Raw genomic sequence first — 18,142 nt, 5'->3', positions numbered from 1 at the left:
GTTTTATTCTTGTATTCTTACTAATGTTTAATCTGACTCTTGATGGAAGGTAAGGATTGAATGAACAAGAGGGTGAATTTCATCACAGGTAGTCTCTGGAGTTAAAAATTTTGTTTGTCTGGAATTCAAGGGCATACTGGAAATATTTTTTCTATAAAGCCTTGTTTAATGTCTATGTATATCTGTTGCATACTGTTCAAAAGACAAATCTTAATATTTGCAAAGTAATACCTTTCTAAGCATTTGTGTTTCTAGGTTTAAAGAGCTGTAAGGATGTGCAAGTTTGAATTCATGTTGTGCTTCTACTGTGATTAGAAAATGGGGTTGTCCCAGTATTATAGAAGGTAATTTAGCATGCAGACCTTATTATTGCAATTGAAGAATTTGGAGTCCTGTATGGTGGAGAGGGGTTGTTTGTCATCCAGTGACACCAAATGAGAAGTTACTCTTTTTAATATCAAGATAAATTTTGAGAGTCAATTATACAGCTGATTTGTCCATAATTACCAGAATGAAGGCTAAAGGTCACATGCAAGTCAGACTTTCTTGAGAACCTGGAGTAGACTCTCTTCTCTGGCTATTTGATGCTCTTACTCTGTCAAAATTTTCAGATATATTGTGAAATGAGCAAACCTCCACTAAGATGGAAGAAGGGCTTAAGTGGTTGGCAGGGCTTTTTTTTTTTTTTTTTTTTTTTTTTTTTGGTTGGTTGGTTTCTTGTTTTGTTTTGTGGGGGTCTTTTTATTTTTTTGGCTTTTTTGTGGATTGTGTATTTCTTTGGTTTTTGGTTTGGTTTTTTTGAGAGAAGGGTTTTATCCTCAAGAATTATCCTCAAAACTTCAGAACACTTAATGTTATTTCCCTCAGCTTTTACCCCTCTAGGTTAGTTATTTTTTAAACATTTGCTGTGTTAGGAGAAGATCGCTCTGGAAGGTGTCATGTCCCCCTCCCCCTTTATTGTAGGCTGCTGCTGAACACACTGCCCATGAGCTGCTGAGGGTGGCTTCCTGTCTGAATTGCTTCATGTAAAATCACAAGGAAGCAAATGTTTCTTGCATCCTTCCATTGTCTTGTTTCCTGTGAAGCAGACTGGATGCATGTCCTGGATACAGGTTTTTTATGGTATTATACGTGTTGGGATGATCCAATCAAATTGTTCTTGGTATCCCCTATAATTTGAGCATAGCAGGAAACGAGGCTTCCTCTCAACCTTTTGTTCTCAAGTTAGCCTGACTTTGGAGAGCTGGTGCCTCTATCAGAATCCAGAATGAAGGTGAGCTTAAAATGGATTTAGGGTTGGGTCGTTTTAAAGGTTTTGTAAGTTTAAGCTATAATTTTAAACTTTTTTTTTTATGTTCCCTTTCTTATTCATTCTCTTTCTCCCTTGTTGTCCCTCTCTGATCCAGTTCTGGTTTCTGCATGAGCTCCTGTCTTGTGCATTTAATTTTTTTAGAATCAGGGCTAGGCTTTTGTGATTCTAATAACATTGTAAGCTTACTTGTTAGAAAACTACCACAATAAGTGTATAGTAACAATGGAAATTTCACACTCTTAATACTTTCTTCTTCCATAGCAGCTGAATTTTTTTTGAGTAGTGGTTAAACTGATCTCCAGCCTGGCTTTGACTTTATAAATTATGCTATTAATAAAATCTATCATGTCTTTTCTTTAAATCAGATTATTTCTTTATTTCCTTAATGCCTTTTTTGTGTATATAGTCTTTTATTATTCCTTGTGTTTGAGGAAAAGCCTTACAAAATTAACATCTAGGCAATTCCCTGGTGCCTTTCCTTACAGCTTCAAATAACTGAGAGAGGTCTTTTAAAATTATCCGTAGCCCAGTGAAACTTGTTGAAATAGTTTTTTGACTTAATTTATGGGAGCAATAACTGCTTGGAATATACTGATGTGTGGCTCTGCCTGCTTGATGCTGTGTGTGTTGTTTGGCATTGCTTTTCTGAGCTGTGTAAATGCTACTCAAGCTTGAGAGATGTTGGCACCTGTAGAGCCCAGCCAGAACTGCTGCTTTCTGGGACCAGAGATAATCATCAGTCTGAGGGGCGAGAAATGAGCATGTTAATGTATGCAGTGGATGTATTGGGAGGTTTTTTGTTTGGGTTTTTTTCCTTTTTTTTTCCCCCCCTTTTTTTTTTTTTTTTTTTTACTATACACAGTCATTAAATGTTTCCAAAATCTGTTCTACCTTTCTTGTGATGTTACATCACCACTCGGAACTGGTCTGGCAGCTCCTTCTGTGGTTACTTTCATAGCTTTTGTTAACATTTTCACTTCTCTTGGGTTAAACTAGCCTTTCTTTGTTCCTTTCTTGCTTCTCCCCTGGGATTCTGAGTTTTTCCTCTCCTGTCTGTGAAGGCTGTTTTCTGGGGTAAGGATTTTCTGATAGTGTCTGTGGGATGGGTCTGTTATCAGGAAAGTGAACAGGTTTTTGTTGACTTTTTAGATAAAAACTGTTACATTGCAGAAAACGAAATCTTTCTGTTTCTTAAATCAGTTGGAAGAGCTGTAGCAGCTGCCTTTTATTGTCAGCTTTCTAGTTTTACACAAAGGAGTACTGTGAGTCCTTTCAACCTATGCAGAATCTGTTGCAAGAGCTGTTTTCATGAGACTTTGGATGAGTGTTTCCATGACCTAAGGCAAATGCGGGTTTGTGGGGATTTTTTCCTATTCTTGAAAAATGTCCTCTTTCCCCCAGAAAATCCAGATGTTTAATGTCATCATCCAGTGCTTGAAAGTTGCTGGAGTGTTTACTGCAAGATAGTTCAAGTTTGGATCGCATTACCACAGTTAAAAAACTAAAAATAAAGTAAACTTCTCCTTTCATCCGTCTCCTTCCCAAGCCTCATCCTTGATCTAACCTATCCAACAATTTAATTATTTTTAAAATTCATTAATGTTCAGGAATGCTGCTTTCCTCTCTGCCTTGTAAAGAGGTAGCATGTAGGTTTTAGTACTTCTAAAAGTATTTGTAGTTATCTTCAAAGTACATTTTGAAAAATCAGGTAATGCCTGTGCACTGCTACAGAAAGAGTATGCCAAGAGTAATGGTACCCAGTAACTTTTTTTGGCCAAGAATGTCTTAGGAAAACTACTTCTTCTGATACTTATTTTATTCAACTTTCTTTTAACTTGCATGATACTTTTTTTTTTTTTTTTTTTTACTTTGTTCAGGGTTTTTTGTCAAATGTGACTGTTGCTATATTATCTTTCCATTTAAAAGTGTCATATTTTGTTGGGGCTTTTTACTTTTTTTTTTTTTTTTGAGGAGAGAAAACCCCCCCACAGTTTTACTGGTTGGTAACACCCAGTAAGAGACTGATACCTTGATCATGCAATAGCTTCTGCAGTCATGGTTTGTATGTACAATCTTGAAGCCTTGTTTCTATGACTTAACTACATGGTTTTTTTGGGTTTTTTTCAGACTTTTGATGCAAATGACCTGTATCAGGGACAGAATTTCAGCAAAGTTCTTAGCTCTCTTGTGGCTTTAAATAAGGTGACTGCAGGTAAGTAGACTGCTCTGTCTTGTGCTGGCTTACTGCTACTTTCTTCTTGCATCAGTACATATTTATACCTGTACTATACCCACGATAAGGTGAACATAGACAGCATTTTAAAAGCTTTTGTTGAAGTTCATATTTTAAAGCTTTTCATTGGCTCTGGGTTCTCTAGTTGTGTCTTCTGCAGAAGGAAGCTTTGTGGTAGAGCTTAAGGCTAAGCCTTTAAGCTGGCAAGCAATTTAGGAAAGGGGCCTGTTTTTCAGATTGTTTTTCTTTATTTTCCTCCAATTTTGAAATACCAAAGTTGACTTTTGCTCCATTCTGTCATTCTCCTATTTGAACAGCTTGGCAACATTTTTACCCTCCCCGGCCTACATTTCCCAGTGCTATCTTTACTTGCCAATAACAAAAGAATATCCAACGTCTTTGATCCCTTAAGCCACATATTTCATTCATTTAGCAGCTAGAAGTCATGAACCACTCACCTCAAGTTCATTGGTGGGAGGGGAGAGGGCTGTAGAAATAACAGACAGGTGAGAGGTGTCCATCCATTGTTCTAGGGTGAGGCTGTGCTAAATTATGACACCTGGATCCTGTGCCAGACAAGAATTGTTAACATTGGCCCTTTTGGTTTCTTGCTGTTCCACCATCAGCAGCAAGTTTCAGTACTGGTCATCAGGTCAGAGCCTGAGAAAGAGGGTCTAAAAGTTGAACCATATGTGTCAGTTTTTGTGAGAGGAAGAAAGGGAAGGTGATAGAAAAATCAGTGATGCATAAGTATTACTTCATTTAATACTAATGAGATAGGTATCTTGTCACATTTATAATCTCTCTAGTCTGTTTCAAGAGAGATTTTGTGGTTTTGGTGGCTTATTTTGTTCCTTGCATTAGAAAGCACCCCTTAAAATTAAATTTTCCAGCCAAATCTTAGTTTTAATGATTGGGCATGGAGTAATGCCATTGACTTCTTTGAAGCTGTTTAGACCAGTCAGAGATACACCTGAGATGAGGGGCAGTAAGTACAATTGTAAACCAGTGCAGTCCATCCTTAAAACTGCTGTACACTGTCCATTGCTGCCTTTGCAGTTGTTCAAGTGGAGAAAAAGTGTGGCTGTTTTGTCCAGATGTCTATGGATTAATATGTATGTCCAGTAGCCACAACTGCAGCTGGTTAGAAGGGACCCGGGCTGATCCCTTTCATGGTGGGGACATGTTGTAGTGGTATGGAAACCAAAAATCAAACCACCTTCAAACTGTGGTCTTGTCTCATTCCTAGGAGCAAGCATAAACCTTCTTGTTCTTCCAAACAATTTTCCTTAGCTGGGTAATAGTGTAGCAGGTGTTTTAGACTCTATCTCTCTGTTGTAGTACTGGAAGATGGCTTTCAGATCCCCATGTGGGTCTGCAAGGATTTCAGGCATACACAGGTTCTTCTGAGATAGGCCCTCCTACAATATGAGGCATATGAATAATGGGCATGGTTACTGATGGAAGACTTCTGCGGGTTTTCACTCCACTGAAGTTTTGATCTCTGGAGTGGTGGGATCAAGGTAGGAGGCTGCAGCCAGCACTGAACTTGGCTCTTGGGAGCTGCTTTTGATGCAGTCCCTGGCTGGCTGTGGCTTGCTAAGCCACAGGACACACACCCCACTTGTTGGCTGGCAACATCCTATCCCAGGGAGGTGCCAGTCCAGTGTCCAGCTGTCCTGGTGCCCCCACCTGCCCCATTCCTGGATGGGTTGGTGGGATGAGCTCTGTCCTGCTGTTCCCACGGTGCCTCCCAGCCCTCAAGGAGCCCCCTGATGGCACACAACCCTTCAGGTGAACATATCACACAGATGTGCTTCTAAAAGGAGAGACAAATAGAAGAGGGGAAATGTTTTGAGAGGGTGTTGTTTACTTGAGAAGCAGCATTTTCCTTTCTTCTATTCCTAGTCCTCCCTCCAAAGAAGAAAAAATAGCTTAGTTGGCAAAAAAATATGGGATGAGGCAAAGGAATGTAGGAAAAAAGACAGTGGAAGGAATGTTTTAATTGAGAAGGAGATGGGGGGCTGTGAGAAGAGCTAAGAAACAGATGTGGTTGGCTTCACTTCAAGCAAGTTTTATGCATTCAAAATTCTTGGCTACTAGCTAAAATGATGCTGGTTAATTACCTTTAAATAGACTGGTAGTGAGTAGGAATAGAGAAATACTACCCTAACCCTCCTCTCTCTAAACAGGCCAAGTTGTTTTCTTGTCTGTATGGGGGCAAAACTGTTGCTGTCTCAAGATTTCAGATTATTTATTGTTATCATTTTTTAAATCTTGAATTCCTGAGTAGCTGAAGATACATCAGATCTGCTTTAAGCATGTGAATTTTACAGAGGTGTTTAAATTCTAATCTTTACTCTTTTTTTTCCCACCCCCTACAGACATAGGGCTGGGCAGTGACTCTGTATGTGCACGTCCCTCATCTCATCGGATAAAATCCTTTGATTCTTTGGGATCCCAGTCTTCACACAGTAGAACTTCAAAACTCTTTCAGGGACAGTATCGGAGTTTGGTAAGTTCTGGAAGAATGAAACATGCTGTGGTGTGATATTTTTTTCCCCTCTTTCTTTTCCCCTTTTTGTTTTTAATGAGTTTTGTAAGTAAATTATAGTGTAGCAAAGTAGCTGTTTCCTCTCTTTCAGTTCTGTATTTGTAGACTGAGAGTTTGTTTTTGCAGCTTTTCCTATGATGTTTCAAAATACATGCAGCTTTTTGTGAACTTTGAACTATTTTTTCCTCCTTTAATGCTCCATGTTGTCTACATACACAGTATCTTCCTGGATTTTGTTTTTCTCATTTTCTCTGAGTTTAGGGGTAACGATGGAAGGTTATTCAAAGCTCTGAAGGTGATACTTCTAATGTTGGCAATAGTGATAGTTGTTCTTGTTTTCTGTTATATTTCAAGGCTGATTCTTCAACTTGCCTTCTGAGTCATATGGGGCATAGTTTTATAGTACAGCTGAAATCAGGGTTGCATACATCATGGAAACTGTGATAAAACATACTTCTAGTCAATGAAGGTTTGCAAGGATGGTTCAGATTCCTAATGAAAGCTGCTTTATCCATGGCTTTCTTAGGTGTGGTGTAATGTGTTTTCTCTGGTAGCAGAACCTGTTCAACTTTTTGCCTAGGTCACTAATTTGAGCTCCTGTTCTGCTGTTCACAGCCCACTCAGTTTTGCAGATGCAGCAGTTGGTGGGACTAGCTGTTAGCTGGATCACTGAAGTAATCAGACTTTTCAGTATTTCTATCACTTTGGTGATCTGAGTCACTCTGTGCAAAGTTAGAAGAGGGAAGTGCAAGATGGAGGGGAAAAAAAGCTAGTGGCCAAACCCAGGAAATTCCTAGTTTGGTGTTGTTGGTGTACATGATCTGTTTGGAACTGTTCTCGCCAAGTTTGTACTAATTTCCTCTGCTGCAAAGCCATACTGGCAGAGCATAGCATTTGTAGTTGATCTCACTGTGCAATGCTGCTTATTTTGTGGCTTTTTACCATTTACTGTACCGAAACTTTTCCTCTTGTTGAGCAGAGAGGATGAAAGCACATAATGTACAAGCAGAGGAGCAAGGCAGAGGCACTTGTTTGAAAATGTGCTGATCTAATTGTCAAACACTGGGATTTCTACTATTTTGGGGCTTTCTGCATGTTTTCATAGTTGTGTTTGCCCTCATTGTCCTGTAGTTTCTCAGCTGCTAACTCTGATGAAAGTCATACTGAGTTGTGATACAATAACATGATTGCTGGGGTTATGAATTAAGCTGACATGTTGTAAGATCCTAGTGACAGCACACAGTCTTTTCATCACCTCAACTATATTGGCAACATGTAGGTGAAATTCGACTACCTGGGTAGCTGTCTAGGACTGCTTACACAGTCATTTTCTCACTAAGATACTTTTTTAGCTGTACAGGTAATGATCCCTAGTTATGATAGAGACAAACATGATTTGTAGTGCTGTTCTCTCAGTTCCAGTGCAAAATTTTTAAAGCTGTCCAAGTATTGCACTTTTTTAGCATTGAGGTTTGCCCAAGTTCCTGTGAAATGCTTGAAAGTTGCAGATACCCAGAACTGACATCCAAGGACAGAATGCTGAATTTGAAAATCATTAATTCAAAAGACTTATTAGTTACTTCTAAGAGCATTCAGATGTTAGGACAGAGTGATAATCTGCCTTCACATCCATGGTAGGGGATGAGCATGCATATGTAGTGTGTATGGACAGGTGCAAGTCTGATTGCTGCAGGCTTCCTGCTTTGCTGACCTTGAGAGAAATGATTTGGGAGTACTTGTTTAAGGTAAATTGCGTAACCCTTTCATAGGTTTTGTGAAAGAGCACTCCTTTAGTGGCAGGCTGTTGAGACTTACACCTTCAGCTGTGGAGGCCACCAACCTGATCTGTCACAAGAAAAAATAAAAGGTTTTGAGCTCCAAACTCTCAATAGATCCAATATTAAACCAAACTCAGTTTCTCCTTCTTTGCAGCACAGGGAATTTTAGGAAAAACACTTTGTTTCCTTGTTGTCAAAGGCAGTTTCAGTTTATTCTAGTTATAGAAAATGTATGTGTTTTCTTTATTGTTTTGGAGAGCAATAATTATCCTAATTTTAGCTCTGTTAACCCCTTCTGATTTGAAGGGGCTGTAATAAGTAAAAATATATACTCTTATGGCTGATAAAAACCTATAGATTAAAAAAGATGAAGTACTGGAGATGCCGAATCGCTCCTTATAAAGACTTATAAGTAAAAATGTGTGGGCACTGTTGTGTGTGGAGGAAAGGCTATTTCCATTTTATGGACATTTCTGATTTGCTCATGGAAATATTGTTTAAATCTCTAATGATCATTTTATTCTTTGTTTTCGCTTACTAGGACATGACAGATAACGGCAACCATCAGTTGGTGGTGAGAGCCAAATTTAATTTTCAACAGACAAATGAAGATGAACTTTCTTTTTCAAAAGGCGATATTATTCACGTTACTAGAGTGGAAGAAGGAGGCTGGTGGGAAGGAACTCTAAATGGAAAAACAGGGTGGTTTCCAAGTAACTATGTACGAGAAATTAAATCAAATGGTAAGTTTTGAAGGGCATAGCATATTTGCAGAAATCCTTGTTTTGGGTTAGAGGTTGATGGTTGAGTCATTAAAACTTCTAATGCTTTTTGTTTAAGCTTGATTTTATTTACTGAATATCATTCACAGCAATGATAAGTGCTCAGGAGTTCACACTTCCCCACCCCAGTTCACTGTATACAGTGGCTTCTGAATTAGCAGTAAGTGTGCAGAAAACTCCCCATTCTGTTTGCTTGTCTGTCACATTTGGGGTGCTCTCACTTCCTTGGTCTGAATTCCTAGAATATGGGATTTTGACTCTGATGCTGACAGGACCAACTTTGAATTGGTGCTTTGGGTTTAAATAGTGAGAGATTTCCTACAAAAAAAAAATAAAAACAACAAACAAACGGAAAAATGAGCAAGAAAAAAACTCCAAACCAAACAAAAATTTACTCAGCTTGTCCTGTTACTTAAAAGTAAAGAACTGAAGGAAAGAAACCCAATTCTATCAAAATCTACTTTTGAAAGATAATGTATTTGTGATTTTTCTTTTTCTTTCTTGTTCATGTGCCTTCTGCTTTTCTTCATTCAGGCTTCATCCTTCTGCTGAAGTTTTATTTTGAACCTTACACAGTCAAAGTGCCTTCTGTAAATGTCATCTGAATATCAGAAGTAACATTACTTTTTAATCCACTAGGACATTGCTGTGGGTGACATAATTTCTCTGTCTCCTTTATTTCCTTTTTTTACCCCATGTCTTTCCTGGTCTTGGCTTATTTTCAGAGATTAGGGATAAGCCTGGTAGGATAAAATTACCCAGGGTCTCTGGAAGGCTTTACCACTGTTTCCTTTGTTACAGCTCCAGTGAAAACACACATCTTTTGGAGCTGTGCTAAAGTCTTTGGCATGGCTTTCCCCCCCCCTCCCCCCATGATGAGGCAGCTATTCAGATGCCTAATTGCAGTGAGGTTGTGGGAGCAAAAATCCATTTTTAAACTTACCTCTTCTCATTCAGTTGCATCCTCTTATTTTTCTTCCTTGACTTAATATCTCCAGTCTGTTGCTTCAAAATGCTTGTCTTAGATCTGCAGCTTCATTGTCCTTTGTCACCAGTTTTTCTCAGACATAGCCACAATGAAAGACTTGGCTTTAAATGTTCTTTTGAGATCTCTCAGATGCAGCTTATCCTGAGAAACAATACTTGAAGCCTGGTTTTGGTCTGTAGTGTTGTAGCATCAGCTGTTATGACCCTCTTATCTCATTGTTACCAATTTAAATCATTGCTGCAGAGATTTGTTTGAATTTAATCAGTTTTGACGTCTTCTAACTCCTGGAACCTGGGTAGGCAATTAAAGCACTTCTATTCTGGAGCTTAAGAGGGAACATGCAAGAACCAGAAGTTTCCAGTAACCAGAATTAAGTGGTTCTTGTTATATTAAGAATACTGCACTTGGGTGAAGTAACTCTTCTAAGGAGGAAGAGCTAAGCTGTAGTGCCCAGGTTAGTACCAAGTGCAGTCTGATACTTGTGACTTCTTGCAACCGTGTCTGATCACTGAGGCTGACACAGCTTTTAGTTTGACTTCTTGCCCTCAGAAGAATTTTCTCTCAAGTCCTTTTCCCTCCGTTTTATTGGTATATTCTCTCTGCCACAGCAGTTCACCCCCTCTGGCTTCTGCAAGACGACTTGCATTCTTGGACTGCTGTCTCATATGTTCAGTTTCCTCTATGGAAGTTTCTTCTGTTTATGCCCATGCTTTTCTCAGGAAGCTTAGTTCATCGAGTATTACCAAGTTGAGATGACTGAGCTGTAGCTCACTAGCTTTTTCTGTTTTCCTCCTCCATTTTAAAATTACTGTGTTTGGCTTTTTCCAGTCCTTTATGGAACTTCACTTGTCCTCTCTGGTTTCAGATACAGATATAGCTAGTTCTCTTACTATCAAATCAGCACAACAGGTTCTGAGTAATTTATCAAAATAGTAATTTTAACTTGCTTTTATGCATTTGTTAGGTATATGTTTGAGTTGTCTGAAGATGACTTTTTTTTATGAGGGGGTTGTGGGGGGGTGGTAGAAGGAAGCATGACATAACAAGAGCTTCTTAGTGTGTTACCAGCTGTGGAGTTGCAGATTAGCTTTACCCCTTCATGTATGAATGTGTGCTGTGGAATGCTTTGCTGCTACTACCCTCCTAACATGTTAGTTGTGTTTTAAATGGGTGACCTGACTTGTCCTGCTTACTTTTGCTTCTTTTTTTGTTTGTGGTCAGCGTATATATTTGTGATATTTGCTCAATCCATATCAGTTTGCATCTACTTTTCCTGTTCTTTCTTTGACGTGCCACTGATTTTTAAAGGAATTATCCTTCTTGTGGGTCTTTTCTGCTTATGTTGTTACTAGTGGGACTTCATTTTTTACCCATACTTATAAGTTTGCTGAATTCTTCTTACTTGAAGTCCATTGTTGTGATTTTACTGCACTTTTTAAAAAAAAAAAATTGGTTGTTTCTATGAAACTTGTTAGGAATATTTCTGTTCTCTGCTGAGTTTTGCTTTATGGGTAATGCTCAAGATCCTAGAGAGAGGGCTTTTCTGGAATTCTCTTCCCTTCTATATCCATATTCCCACTGTGTCCTGCTGCTGGACTTTTTCTGTTCTGCTGTCCTTGTTGAAACAAGGATGTAATGCTGTAAAGCTCTGAATTTATTTGAATAGGTGGGTGTTCATGGGAAGCTTCATCTAGGTTATATGTAATTTCTGTTACCTTCCTGTGTCCCTGCTCTTCTTAGTTCATCTTCATTTGGGGAGTTGACATTTCTTGAGTTGATAATCTTACACTGTCCATTTTTCTAGACTTTGCAGCATCTGTATATACATAATTTTAGGATTTTCCTAATTCAGAACTATTTTAAGTGCCATTATGCCTTAAGCATAAGGTGGAAATATACAAGTGCTCTGTTTTTTTGCCTTGTATATTTTAAAAGTAGTTAGGACCATTTGTAGCCTTGCTTGCTCAAATTTAAAATGTGTTTTCTGTCAGTGTTACAATAGATGGATTTAAAAAAATATCCAGATAGGATTGTTGAAATACATGCTCTTGATTAAGGTCTCTGTGAAAATTCATTGTGAGCATCTCATCTGTTTTCAAAATACTCAGTAAAATGTTCTGGCATTGGCAGTATGACTCTGTGCTTCTTTCTTCTCTGATATGTAGCTGGAAATACCACAAATAATTAGAAATTCTGTATAGGATGATGCATTCTGTGGAGAGCTCCCAGGACATGACTAAATAAGCTTCTGAGTTTCGCTAAATTAAATCCCCTCAGTCTGTTGTAACCTGACTTCTGCAAATTGAGTAAAAGAAGAAATTAGCCAAGTTAGTTATGCATGTGTGGTTTTGTTTTAATTCTCACAAACTTCATAGGCATTAGATGTTTAGATAAATGGATTTGTGTTTTAAATTAAAATCCTCTAGTGTAAAAAAAAGTCCTGTAAATGTGTAATCTTAGCTTTTACAGTGGCTCTGAAGTTATATATTCAAGGAAGGGAAGAAAGTGATGTGTGGCAATGGAACTGCCTTTACCCACACTGATTTATTAGAGTGTTTAGAAGAAAAGTAAGCTGTGTTACATAAATTACACCAGCAGAGCATATAATGTGATAAGGTATCTCACAGTGGCTGTGCCCTGGTTGTAACTTGTTTGTTTAGCTGTGCCTGAGTGATTAGAGTTAGCACACAATACTAATACGTGTATGAGATGAGCTATGAGTGGTTGTAAGACACATACTGAGATTATTGAGCAAAGCACAGCATTTAATTTTTAGGCTGGACAATGACTGTTTTGGGAGAAGATAAATTTGTTTGAGGTGGAAAACTGTTTTTGTTTTGTTTTTGAGTGTGTATTTATTCTGTTCCCCTCCCTGACCCAAAGGAAAAAAGAGGATTTGTTTAAAGTTGTGACAGTTATGATCAAACATGCAAATATTTAAAAAAAAAGAAAAAAAGGTACTATTTTCTACTCAAGTACGTGCCTACACTGTGAACTTCAAAAAATGGTCCATTTCTCTCTCCTCCTGTGCCTATGTTTTCATCTCCATTTTCAAACCCTGTAACATCTTAAGTTTTTAAATGTTCTTTGATCACTAGTCAGGAAGTACTTTGAAATGAAAGGATTTTGTTTCTATCCTGCTTTACTGTTGCACATGACAGAGAGTAAAAAATAACGTGTAAACTTGTTAAGATACTTGACTGTGTGACCTTATTTGAGGTTGTCTTTGCTTACATAGAATGGAACAGGAAGGGATGAAGGTGTAGGTGGAGTCTTGTCTCTTACAGTGCTGCTTCTTCACACAGTGGTTAGAGAGATTTGGAGACCTACTTTTGAGGGTTTCCTTACAATGAAAAGAAGAGTGGCTAGCCAGTATGGGATGCACTTGCTTAGCTACTGTCAGATGATAATCAGACTTTTTTTTAAAAATCACATAGTTGGTTGCTGAGTTTTATCCAAGCATAATCCCTTTAAATGGCATGAGATTACACAGGAGGGAATATAGCTTTGTAAAAACTACGTTTGGTGTGTGACAGACTTATTCTAATTCTTTGCAAAAAGGAATGTATCATTACTGCCCTAGCCTCTGTTATGCTTTCTTCACAGTTGTTAGTATCAGGCCCAATGCAAATTACAGTGATAGTGTTTCTTTTGGTTGGATGCTAAAAAAAGAAAATCAGTGTGGAGAAAAGGTCAGAATATAGTGGAGGAGTAGAGTGTCAGCTGTTTCCGTCCTGTGGTGCATGAGGGAAGGAGAAATTACACTTTTGGCTCTGGACAAAAAAAGAGGAAAGAAAAAAAAATAACTAAAACCCCGTGAAGAATATTATTTTTTCTCTCCCCAGCCATGTACACTCAGAGGAGTTTTGTGTTCTCTTGTCCAGTGTAACTCTACAGACATAAATAAAATAGAGGCTGGACCAGTGAATATTTTTGGGGTAGAAGTGTTGGTAGTGTCTGTGTTGCAGAGTGGAGCACTGCAGCAGTGCCTGAGCCACCTTGAGAGCTGGGAATGGGTTTAGGTCTGCCCTCCTGATGCTGGACTTGAACTGATTAGCCTAGGCAGATGGAGATTGCTTGTAGCACTCTCTTCACTCGTAGGAACCACATAGCTTTTGGTGTTCTTGTTGGCACATCTTTCCTCCCCTGAAGTAGGACGAAATAGCCCAAATCACATCCTTTTATCTAGATTAGGCACCACGGCACAGTAATGGCAGAAACACACAGGAGTGCTCTTGTGGCAGTAGGGTCAAAGTGCTGTAGTGAAGTTTATGTTCTGAAAGGAATAAATACTCTGTGGAGTAGCACAAAAGTAGAGTGTTACATGAAAATGAATATGGCATAAACTGAAGACATGACAGGAGAGGGAGAATGTGGGCATGTCAAGTAATTTGAAGACATGTAAGTTAAAATAGAAGGAAACAAAATATTGAGAAGGATTGGGTAAATTGCCTTTTTATAGCCAATAAATAGACATTTGTAAAGAAAAAGAACTTCATTTTAGGGAGTTTGCAGCATCTTATGTACTACTTAGAGAAAGGTTATAAAAGCAATTGCTTCCACTGAGGAAGCAATTATTGCTGGAAGAATAATGTTAAAAAGCCTGTGCTACCCTCATTCTCCACCCAAAGATCATCTGTTAAGTGAAGTCCATCTGGTTTATTGCAAGTCACTAGACAATGTGTTATCCAGGGTGGCTGAGGGCAGCTGAACACGATGCTTTGGTCACAAGCAAGATGGGCAGTGGCAACTTAGCTCTTGGTTTCAGTCACCAGCAGGATACCATCTCTTTCCATATATGAGCAGATGCCTGCCAGCTTTGGATTTGGTCATAGACTGAGCCATTTTCATACTGCTTTCAGTGTTCATAGAAGGAATATACATTGTGGCTGGGAGGAAAGTGGGGAGATGCAAAAGTCTTCCATGTGGGATAAGCTGGTGTCTGGCTCAGGTCACTCTCTTCCAGGGCTTTGAGAAATAAAGCCTCTGTGAAGTGGGCAAGGTGCTGGGGTTTTGCTAATGTTGAAAAAACCTATGGACTTTTTAAAGATGTAGTATGCTGAATGGGGTTGGTACCTCCTTGAAATATTTAATGAAATATGCTCTGTTTGCAAAACACTCTCATGTTCCATTATGAAGGATAAAAATTACGCTTAGCATAAACAAAGAAAGTGATTTCTTATGTGCAGGATCAGGATTTTCTTCTGTGTAATGCATTGTGCAATAAGCTAATTGGAACAAGAGTGTTTCTTATTCCTCCTTATGAAGCAAGGTGCTGCTTGGAGGCAGAATACCAGACATGACAGACAGCTGGACTAATTTGCTGTGTCTGAGTCTGTGTTCTGCAATAGAAATGGCCTTTAGATTTTAGAAGCTGAATGTTGATTATGACTGTTCAGGGAAAATGATATGAATGTGTGATTCTTTTTTTCTGTCTTGGCTTTAAATCTGAAATTGGACATGTGAGTGTCTCTGATGGATAACTGAATCAGCTGAACAGCTAGCAATATAAATGACTCTATATATTTCAGCAAAAAATCTCCCAGTTTCTTCAGCATCTTAAGGGAAGAGAGGTATTTTTGCACCCTTTAAGATAACCAAGACCCAGAATTCCATGATCAGCCAGCTTAACAATGGTCAGCCATCTGTATTATGATAAAACCAGTGACAAATATTTACCTTTATCCTTAAATAACTCTTGTTCCTCCTTTCAAGACATCTGTATTATGATAAATTCTGTGTCAAATATTTACTTTTATCCTTAAATAACTCTGGTTTCTCCTTTTATCCTTTTTTGGCATATGATTAATAAACCTTTAGGTATTGAATGAACTTTCAAATTGCTATAAATCGTAGGATAATTCCAAGAGCTTCCACAGAGAATAAAAGCAAATTACCAAGTTTGTTGGGATGACATAATTTTCATCATTCAGTACAAAGAAAAGAATTTTAATTGTCTTATATAAAGTAGCATTATAGATGAATATGTAAATGAGTAGCCATACATATGACATGATTTTAGGTTCTTTCACACTGAGTGCTTGATGGCAAATCTGCTTGAGTTTAAATCAGCTTCATTCTAAGGGGGTGGGAGGAGTCGTGTCATTTGGAATTACTTGGCTATATAGCAGAGCATGTATGTATTGCAGGGCTGGTGGCTGAGAGCATCAGTGTTCCCAGCTGGATAACTACTGGGTCTAATAGTTTTTGTGCTGTGTGTCAGCTTAGATCTGACATGGGGTAGGTAGACAGGGGATATTAACCAAAAGGGTTTTACTGTCATCCCTGAATGTACTAAAGAGAATTTTTTTTTTTTATGTTTGGCAGTTTTAAGACTATATTTTGTTTTTAGATTAGCTTCTTTGAGGGAAGTTCAATACAGAGCAAATCTCTTTAAAGATACTTGCATTTGTGTGCTCATGGGGCCTGAGCTGCTCTTCATGGGCTGTTAGCTCATGTTACCTCTGGCCTGCTGGCCTGGCAGGCTGTCCTGGTACTGGAGATTGAAAGGGTGACCTGCACCTGCAGTCAGCTTGCTTGACATGGCATCATCCATGGGCTGCATCTGGGAACCTGAAGAAGCCCTAAATTGCTCAGGAGAGGCTGGTACCACAGGGAGTGTTCTGTTTATGATGGTGCTTCCTTGGTCACCTCTGCTGTCCATGGGAATTTTCCATAGCTGGCCCTTAGCTTGACTGAATGGCCTTCTCATGGAAAGGTGTTTGAGACATGCATAATTTATTAATAGCCTGAGGTATCAGGTAAACTAGATTTGAATTATTTATGTATCTTTATTGAAGTGTGTTTGAAACAGGAGCTTGCTTTTAAAATAAAGGTAGAGCCTTCAGTAGGTATGTTTTGGTGATGCTTCATGGGGATTATTTAGGGCAGTTCAGTTGACAATTTGCTGTTTTATAGCTTGGATGCAAATTACTCAAATGCTTATTTGACATTTGCATATTAGGCAAGCCTGCTTATTTAAAAATATACAAAAATAGACAAACCAAAATGTCCCAATAAACATAGTCTCACAAGCATTCTCAGTTGGTTGAGTGCACAGTCAAGTGTGAGAGATCAAAAAGAGAAGCTGTAAATCTTACTTGTTCTGTCTGCAGCTTGCAGCATGTTGCTTTTGATTTTCTCTCACCACATGTTTGCCCTTCTGTGGTTGACTTAGAGGAGTGGTGGTGGTGGGAGGAAAGGCTTCAGGGATGTTTTCTCTGCCTCTCTGTTCTGGGCCAGCACTTGGGTAACTCTCAGGACTGTTGTTTTGATCTTGGAGATTAATGTTGTCCTTCTAGGAAGAGCATGCATTATGAAGGGATAGATTCCCTGTGGGTTATAGGAAGGATTTATTTTTATGAAGAGCCCTATTCTCAAGTACATAAACATTTTCATACTATACTTCATTAATAGCAAAAGATAATTTGTTTTAAAAGATTATTTTCTGGGCATAAAGTAAGTCACTTCACTAGTATAGTGTTTTGAATCTCTGTTTTAAGACTTAGTATAGTGTCTCACCTCTGGAGTGTTCAGCTTTTGGTCACTTGCTTTCACTGAGTTTGTTAAATCAATATTAAAACTTAGTACTCCTTTTGAAAGTGCATACGTGGTTTGGAAATGCCTGTTACTGATTTTTTTTTACTTGTTTTTTTAAATGCAGTCTATGACAACATTTTGTTTCTGAAAAATTATTTTGGGAAAGCAAATTTTATTAACTGACTTTCTGATTCCAGGAAAAAGAATGGGAGTTTTTCTGCTTGCCTTCAATAGGGCTAAGGTTTCATTCGTTGTGAACATATTGATTCTTTACCAGTAATTTCAAGTACAGTCATGTGTGTTTCTCGGTGAATCACCATTTTCACTGTATCTTGATAAATATTTTGAAGCAGTTTGTTTGACCTCTAGTGTTGAGCTGTGATATTGCACCCTGCTGACCCCAAAATATCTTATATTTCAGAAAAACCAGTCTCACCCAAATCAGGTACATTGAAGAGTCCACCTAAAGGCTTTGATACATCTGCAATTAACAAAAGTTATTACAATGTGGTGAGTGATCATTTTTTCCTCCATGAGAGCTGTTATGTACAGTAGAATGTCATTTAACTAAATGCTCTTAGCTCCACGAAAAAAAGGCAGTTTTGCCAGCAATTACCAAAACTAGATGAGGTATTGGTGGATTCTCATAGAAACAAGACCAGTACTAGTTTAATAGAATATCACATATGTAGATTTTTAAACATGGTACAAAAATTGTAGTCTAAAGTAAGTGAATAATTGGCATTTATGTAACATTATGCTCACTTTACTTGTTTTTCTAGTTTATTTCCTTTTTCTTTCTGCTGTGTTAAGTATATTTTTGTTCTTTTTGTTGAATAAAAGATAATTTAAAAAGGTTCAATTTACTTACTTTGTAGTCATGCTTGTAAAGCAACTCTGTTGGTAACTTAAGGAACCTCTCCCTTATACTGCTGGATAGATTTCATAGCAAGGCG

At 38.2% G+C, this 18,142-nt stretch overlaps 1 protein-coding gene across 4 annotated transcripts in view; it reads left to right on the top strand.

Moving 5' to 3' along the window:
• The window catches only part of ARHGEF7 (Rho guanine nucleotide exchange factor 7), a 114,240-nt gene that overhangs the window by 42,587 nt on the left and 53,511 nt on the right, over positions 1–18,142 (top strand). For 3 of the 4 annotated variants that reach the window (XM_062487989.1, XM_062487988.1, XM_062487991.1), the window contains 4 exons: positions 3,440–3,524; positions 5,930–6,060; positions 8,419–8,620; positions 17,608–17,696. In XM_062487989.1, the coding sequence (XP_062343973.1) occupies positions 3,440–3,524; positions 5,930–6,060; positions 8,419–8,620; positions 17,608–17,696 (507 nt within the window). The remainder of the gene's footprint in view (positions 1–3,439; positions 3,525–5,929; positions 6,061–8,418; positions 8,621–17,607; positions 17,697–18,142) is intronic. The other variant, XM_062487992.1, reaches the window with a different exon arrangement.

This window comes from Cinclus cinclus, chromosome 2 (assembly GCF_963662255.1).
Source record: "Cinclus cinclus chromosome 2, bCinCin1.1, whole genome shotgun sequence".
In the NCBI taxonomy this organism is placed as follows: Eukaryota; Metazoa; Chordata; class Aves; order Passeriformes; family Cinclidae; genus Cinclus; species Cinclus cinclus.
This window is presented reverse-complemented; position numbering and strand designations above follow the sequence as displayed.